General features: G+C 46.1%; 1 protein-coding gene across 1 annotated transcript in view; it reads left to right on the top strand.

Annotated features, from left to right (window-relative positions):
* Positions 1-691: 691 nt before the first annotated feature.
* Positions 692-7926, top strand: part of ankrd24 (ankyrin repeat domain 24) — a gene marked incomplete at both ends in the record, with an annotated part of 19082 nt that continues 11847 nt past the window's right edge. Inside the window, 6 exons of the mRNA XM_080536055.1 lie at positions 692-727; positions 5489-5619; positions 5791-5879; positions 6698-6762; positions 6906-6963; positions 7116-7186. Coding sequence (XP_080392181.1) covers positions 692-727; positions 5489-5619; positions 5791-5879; positions 6698-6762; positions 6906-6963; positions 7116-7186 — 450 coding nt within the window. The remainder of the gene's footprint in view (positions 728-5488; positions 5620-5790; positions 5880-6697; positions 6763-6905; positions 6964-7115; positions 7187-7926) is intronic.

Raw genomic sequence — 7926 nt, forward strand, 5'->3', positions numbered from 1 at the left:
CATTTATTTAATAACGTATTTGAATTATATGATGCTCGAGATACATGCCGGCAAAAGCCTACAAATACCACGCAATAAAATACCAATATTGTCGCACACCAATTAGATAATGAAGTTGATATTGATGGAAGTGTCTTCAACCTCTCATTGGCTATGACACAGAGTTTGTCATCCATCCCCGGCCAATCAAACTCTGATGCGGCGTCTTGCGCCTCGGTGATTGGTGGAGGTAAAAAGAAAGGCAGGTGCCTTTGAAAGTCCAAAAAGCGTCAGTGGTGTTGCAGCAAGCGCGTCTTTTGGGCCAGAGGATTAAGAACACCCCCCCAATAAACGTCTTTCTATCTCAGGTATTTATTTATTTCACCAATGGAGTTTGGAGTGATATAATAGCCTCTATTTATATTTTCTGTTTACCTAAATATAGCTTTTATTGGTTAAATGTTTGGTGCTTATTTGGTCCAAATAGCCCAAAATGCTGTGTAATTGATGATAGTCCTAGGCGACCACCATAACCACAGTCTCAATTGAATCAAATGATTGTATCAAACAGTTGAAGCATGCAAAGGGACACCTGTATGAATGCATCCTTGTACTCACAATGTGTTTGAATGACTGAAACACAGTCTTTGTGTCTTTTTTCCTTCATACCTTCTCCATAGAGCTTCTCAGGAGGCAGACCACATAAGCAGCCATGAAGAGCCTGAAGGCAAAGTTTAAAAAGAACGAGGTAAGAATCAAGCTCTTGATTTACGCCTTCACAAACCGTCCGCCTCATGTCCATAATGCCTCATGTCCTTATGCCTTATCCACTGAAAGCTCCAAAACAATGTTTGGAATATTTTCACCTGAGGTATTTTAGTTGTGAAAGTTGCCATTCAGACCATTGTTTGTTCAAACCGATATTGACTGCGATGGGTAGTGCTGGGCTGTTCTTTGTTGAGCGGCCCAGTGCAGGTCCTGGTGGTGACAGCTCGTGTGTGTGGGTTGAGGGGCACTATGCAGGGTGTCAGTGTCACAGAGCAGCAGGAGAGCACGCTACTAGGCAGACTGCTGCTGTAACCAGAGCTCTCAGGTAGCCTTCAATTATTCACTCTCACACACACACACACACACACACACACACACACACACACACACACACACACATGCGCACACACACACACACACACACACACACACACACACAAACAGGTGCGCATGCACGCACACACACACGCACACACACACATACACACAAACAGGTGCGCATGCACGCGCACACGCACACACACGCACACACACACATACACATATACATACACATGCGCACACACACACACACAAATCTAAAGAATCCTTTGTTTCCTGTTGCCGCCCCCCCCCCCCAAACACACTTCTTTATACAGCACCATGTGATGTGAGAGTTATATCTCATTTTCTGTAATGCCTCAAATGTCTAAGGAACTGGAGCCATGTGTCTGATACGTGGATAGAGGCAGCATGGCTAGCTGGCTCTCTGGAGCAGTTGGCTTTGAGCAGAAATTCAACTCCTGTGTGCCTGCGCCTTGGTACTGAGATCCCCCAGAGCTAAGCCTGCTCTCCCAGGGAGAGGGTGAGAGCAGGGGAGGCTGGTGGAGGCAGAAATCAGAGGACGGGCTCATTGTAATGCCTGGAATGAAATGAGGAAATGGTATCAAACGTGTGTTTGATGCCAAGGTTCAAGGTTCAAGATGTCTTTATTGTCCCCTAGGGGAAATGTGTTTTGCAGCCAGGCTCACACAGACAGACAACACAAAAAGGACAACATCTCAACAACATCAACACAATAATCGATACAATAAAATCGCAGAGTCACAATCGCAAATTCTGAGAAATGGAAAGTCATACCGGTACAAAAAGTGCAAGTGTGCAAAACGTGCAGGGGGAAGTGCAATAATGCAGCCAAAGTGCTATTTGCCATTAAGCATATTACAGTAATAGCACTAGGGATGAAGGATACATCAAACCTTTCCTCAGTCATTCCTCATTCCATTCCATGTATCACAATGAGCCTCCCCTGGTAGAGTTAGTTACTAATCCCTTGCTGACTATACTGTACCCCCCCCCCCCCCCCAGACTATACTGTACCCTCTCACTGTCAGAGGTGACTATACTCTACCCTCTCTGAGGTGCTCAGACGTTCCTGAAGAGAAAGAGAGAAGAGAAAGGGAGAGAGGGAGAAGAGTCTTGCTGTGAACATCATCAGTCTTCATTAGTCTGTTGTTGGTCACACAAAGGCCTTGTGTAAACACACTTCAGGGGGAAAGTACCAGCCTGTCTTCCTTGTTTACTACTGCTCGGATACTCTGTCCTATATCGGTCCACTGAGTTGATTATTTCAGACAAATAAAAGTAAATGATGAAAGCCTGAACAACGTGCTGGGCTCCACCTATATAAACAAAGATTGGGTGGCGCTGAATCCTCGCCTGTAATCCAAAGAACAAACAAGGGTTGTTTACATTGGTTGCCATGTCCAACATGTTTGGTGAAGAGCTGTCCTATTTTTGTTCTTTCGAAAAAAGAGTGATGTCATTATTTTAAAGATCTTTAGCGAATTAAAAGTAACAGAATTGACATATAGGTCAGACGAGAGGGGATTGTGGCGCGCTACCCGGTCACGTCTCTTCACTACACTGGCTCCCCCCCGCTGGTGGAACGAGCTTCCCACTGCTGTCAGGACTGGAGAGTCACTCCCTATCTTCCACCGTAGACTGAAGACCCATAAAAAAATGAAATCCTTCTTCTAGCATGACGACTGCCAAGCCAATGGCTCCAGGCCCGAGCATAGATGACTTTTTCTCTGCAATGACTGGTGGGATAGACGATTCACTTACTTAGCCAAATGTATTTGTTATAAGTCGCTTTGGATAAAGGCATCTGCTAAATGCCAAAAATGTTAATGTGAAATGTAGATTGTGGTTCTCATTGCACAGATCAGACGAGAGGAGATTGTGGTCTCATTGTGGTCTCGTTATGGTCTCATTACGGTCTCAGTGTGCCTCATCGAGTCTCATTCCAGGCTGTCAGTGTGTCCTCTGCCCTTCATGGTCCTCCTGTACCAGCAGAGCACAGCTTTGTCTCCTGTCTGTTTTTGCTGAGCCAGCCCTCGTCTTGGGCCCAGAGACTGGCAGCCTAGCCCAGATAGGACAGCCCAGACAGGGGAGGGAGGGAGAGAGAGAGAGGGAGGGAGGGAGAGAGAGAGAGAGGGAGAGACCTGACGGAAATAAATGGCGAGACTGTGAGAGGAGGAGGAGGTAGTAGAGGGGGAAGAGAAGACAGTACTAGGCTACGAAAAGAAGGACATGGAAGGAGGGAGGAGGTGTGTGTGTGTGTGTGTGTGTGTGCGTGTATGTGTGTGTGTGTGTCTGTGCCAAGCTTCCACTGCAGACCGAGTGTGGCCTGAAAAGAGAGGAAGGTGTTGCAGCACAGGAAGAGAGGAAGGTGTTTTGGCTGCGAGAGCACTGCATATGGAGAGCGTCGCTTTTGTGAGAGTCAGACCTAGAGGCCTAGAGCAGCGTGTGTCTGTGTGAGTGTGAGAGAGAGTGTGTGTGAGTGTTTGTGTGTGTCTGCATGTGTTTATGTGAGCATAGGTATTGCAGTATATACTGTATGCGTATATACTGTATGCATATGCGCAAGAAGTGATGCCTGTGAATGGTTGAGTTTTAAGCTTAGAGTGTGCGTATAGTGTGTGTGTGTGTGTGTGTGTGTGTGTGTGTGTGTGTGTGTGTGTGCGTGTACGCTCGTGTGTGTGTGTGTGTGTGTGTGTGTGTTACTGTAGTCAGACAATGCACACTAGTGGTGTGTATCCTGCCCTCCTAGCTCTATGGATCCCGGGTCCCTGGTGAACCTGATGAAGTGCTTCTGTCCGTGTCTCAGAGTGCTGGTGGGTATCCTCTCTCTCTCCTACACACACACACCTCAGAGATGGGGCCAAAGCACCGGCCACCGGGAGTCTGTGTACTGTACTAGAGATGTAAACAGTTTCCTAATTGTAGCTGTGGTCAACTTGAGTTGTCTTATCACTGTGTTATGTCTGCACGCTGGGTTAGCAGGGATGCATCAGAGTTTGAATAGGAGTGTTCGATTGTTCGGATTATTGCGGTGTTATGCCTGAGTGATGATGTCTGTGACGTATGGCTCTGTTCTGTCAGTTGATATGCAAGTCAAGGAACGTGAAGTTGATGCTACGATTGTGCCACAATGCGTTGTCCTGGAGATTTGGACAGTTTCCAAATTGAAGCCGTGTGGTCAACTTGAATTGTCTTTTCACGGTTGTCTTTCTGTCATAGCATTCCCTTGTTTTGGAGGGTGAAAACTGTTGGAAATTGTGTTTTCTACAACAGCATGTTTGGATACTGGATTCTGATTGGCTAGCAACAGTGGTAAATATCCCAACAACCTTCAGTTCAGACCGCATTTCCAGTATCAATGTGCCTCCCAATCAATCTGATTAAACCTGTGCTGACCTACAATGCAATCGTTGATCTTGTTTATGGGACTATATTCTGTGGCGGAAGGATATACGTATTCTGAATCGATTAATGACTGTAAATGAATGAATTTAATGTTAAAACTGTGTATTTATTGTTTATATTATGTGGTGGCTGTTGTGGAAAAGCAATTTACCATTCGAGGGCGGGGGTTGTGGACTCATTTACCACTGTACAGGGTTTTCCGGCACAACCCCACCCAACCCCACAACCCTGTACCAGTGGTAAATGAGTCCACAACCCTCTTCCTCTCATGGTAAATTGCTTCCGTAGTACATTCTGCAGTCATTTCCTTTTTGTGAGACGTTGTCCAGCCACACCCTGTATGTGCAGTGTGTTCTCAGATAGGTGGTCTGTTGTGAGGGGACGTTGATGAGACGGTGACTGTGACTGTGCCACTGCTCTCTCCTCAGAGTCAGGCCTGTGACTGCTCTCTCAGAGTCAGGACTGTGACTGCTCTCTCAGAGTCAGGACTGTGACTGTTCTCTCAGAGTCAGGACTGTGACTGCTCTCTCAGAGTCAGGACTGTGACTGCTCTCTCTCTCAGAGTCAGGACTGTGACTGCTCTCTCAGAGTCAGGACTGTGACTGCTCTCTCTCTCAGAGTCAGGACTGTGACTGCTCTCTCAGAGTCAGGACTGTGACTGCTCTCTCAGAGTCAGGACTGTGACTGTTCTCTCAGAGTCAGGACTGTGACTGCTCTCTCCTCAGAGTCAGGACTGTGACTGCTCTCTCAGAGTCAGGACTGTGACTGCTCTCTCAGAGTCAGGACTGTGACTGCTCTCTCAGGGTCAGGACTGTGACTGCTCTCTCAGAGTCAGCACTGTGACTGCTCTCTCAGAGTCGGGACTGTGACTGCTCTCTCCTCAGAGTCAGGACTGTGACTGCTCTCTCAGAGTCAGGGCTGTGACTGCTCTCTCAGAGTCAGGACTGTGACTGCTCTCTCAGAGTCGGGACTGTGACTGCTCTCTCCTCAGAGTCAGGACTGGAGTAAGAGTGACGAAAGGCTGCTCCAGGCTGTGGAACAGAACGAACCGGAGAAAGTGGCTGCCTTGATCACCAAGAAGGGGCTCTGTCCCACCAAACTGGACACGGAGGGGAAGTCAGCGTAAGTAAGGATGTGATAAACGACCGGTCAAACGGTGGAACGGAAACAGTCGGTACAGGATAGACTTTGTTTTCGGTGTTTTATGGTCCTCCTTCCTTGCCCCATGAGAAACTTGAGTTGAGGTTCTTTTTAATTGAATGACTCATGATTCTTTTGTCTCTCCCTGCGTAGTTTCCACTTGTCGGCGTCCCGGGGTCGTCTGGACTGCCTGGAGGTCATCCTGTCTCACGGCGTGGACGCGAACGTGCCAGACGGCACAGGTGAGATGGACGTCCCCACATTTCTATGTATTTATTTGTTATGTATCGTCCCCACTTTCCATATGCCACATACATATGTGACACGGTCTGGTGAAAAAGGCCGCATGTCAGCAATTCTCAAGTCACACAAATGAACAAAAAGCTTATTTAAAATAACATTTTAAAAAGCTTCAGTTATTTTGAATATTACGAAAGTTTAAGTGTTAAAGAGCCCACTCGATATAACAAACAAACTGTTTAGGATCACTAAATGCTTCTAATGTGTGAATTGGATTCACTGTCTCGTCTGCCATAGGCTACTGGGGAAGTGATACATGGCTTGTAAATAAATGTAGGTTTTAGGATGTGTTCAAAAGGACTGTGTGATCATCTGATCATCAGCATGTTGTGATGTGCTAAACGTGCAATTAGATGTTTGTAGCGATATTCCTTTTTAGCACTAGCCTACTAGCAGCTGTTTTGCATGTGTTTGGATTCAGAGCGCGTTTCCCAGCTATTTGGTTTGAGGTGTACCAGCATTCAAATAAGCACATCTTCTTCAACTACTTTTCAGATTTCAATGTATGACACGTCATTTGAAAGATCACAATCTGCCCTAACCCTAACCCACAATCTGGAAAAAACTGAAGAATGACATTGTCCTACTTTTTAACCAGACCCTGTCACATTTGGTTGATTGAATGAAGGCAATATTGTTACAGTACATGCAGTGTTATACCATAAAGTTGTGGTCTCAATAATATCATGATGCACTCTTTTAACTTGTCTATGTTAACGCCTTCTCTCTCCCTGCTCTGGATTGGCTGTGTTGAACACAGGCTTCAGTGCCCTCCATCTAGCTGCCAAAAACGGACAGCCTGAGTGCTTGAAGAGACTGTTACAGGTACAGCCGACAGTCATGACGTTACATGGTTATAAACAGAGCTTAAAACACATTCGAAAAAAATTATAACAGAAATGTTATTGTTTTTTTCTTGCATTTTTGATGGAGAATATTTATTATGATCTCTTTTCACCCTCCGCCAGGAGAGATTGCCTGTAGACGCCACAGACAGCTTTGGAAGGACAGCCCTGCATCATGCAGGTAGTTATTACAGTGTAATGTAACACACGGTGGATAATAAAAGCCCTGTTGATGTTACAGGTTACTACACAGGTATAGAGCAACGTTTTACCTAACACCCAACTGTACTAACACGTACATCTTCCCCGTGCGACCCGTTTGTGTCCCTGAAGCTGTCAGCGGCTGCCTGTCCTGCACAGAGACTCTGTGGGACTTCAAGGCCTGTCTGGATACACAGGACGGGGTAGGTCGAGTGGATCTGGAGGACACTGTCTAGTGGGAGTGTGTAAAGCCTGGTACACATATGGATTTTCTAAATCTTAACAGATTTTTTTATATGAGAGAGACCCCACACATTCAAACAGCCTTGATCGTATTGTGTGTGGTGTACGCCGATATTCCCAATACAGCACACCACATACATAAAGATCTGTCGTTACGACAGTCTAGAGTCTCGTCCCCCAAGCCAGAAATCTTGTGTGATCCTTGCGTACCCTGACTGACCTGCGTACCCTGACTGACCTGTACGAGGCAGCCATGTGCGACAGGGCAAATAAAGTGCCGAAGAACTAAAAGAAGAAGATGCGTCAGTCAGCTCGCTTCTTGATTGCCTATTTCACGTCACAATGGAGCAGGGTTGCCAGATGGGGTGGGTTTTATTTTATTTTACAAACATAATTGTAACAGTAATGCAACAGACATACAGTTTAGGGGGCAGGAGATGGGCACCTGCCCAATAGTAATTAGCTATTGGGCAGGTGCCCATGATGTGTCATACATTGAAATCTGAAAAGGAGTTGAAGAAGATGTGCTTATTTGAATGCTGGTACACCTCAAACCAAATAGCTGGGAAACGCACTCTGAATCAAAACACATGCAAAACAGCTGCTAGTAGGCTAGTGCTAAAAAGGAATATCGCTACAAACATCTAATTGCACCGTTTAGCACATCACAACATGCTGATAGAACATCAACATGCTAAAA

The sequence above is a fragment of the Nansenia antarctica genome (genome assembly GCF_963989245.1).
Source record: "Nansenia antarctica genome assembly, chromosome: 7".
In the NCBI taxonomy this organism is placed as follows: domain Eukaryota; kingdom Metazoa; phylum Chordata; class Actinopteri; order Argentiniformes; family Microstomatidae; genus Nansenia; species Nansenia antarctica.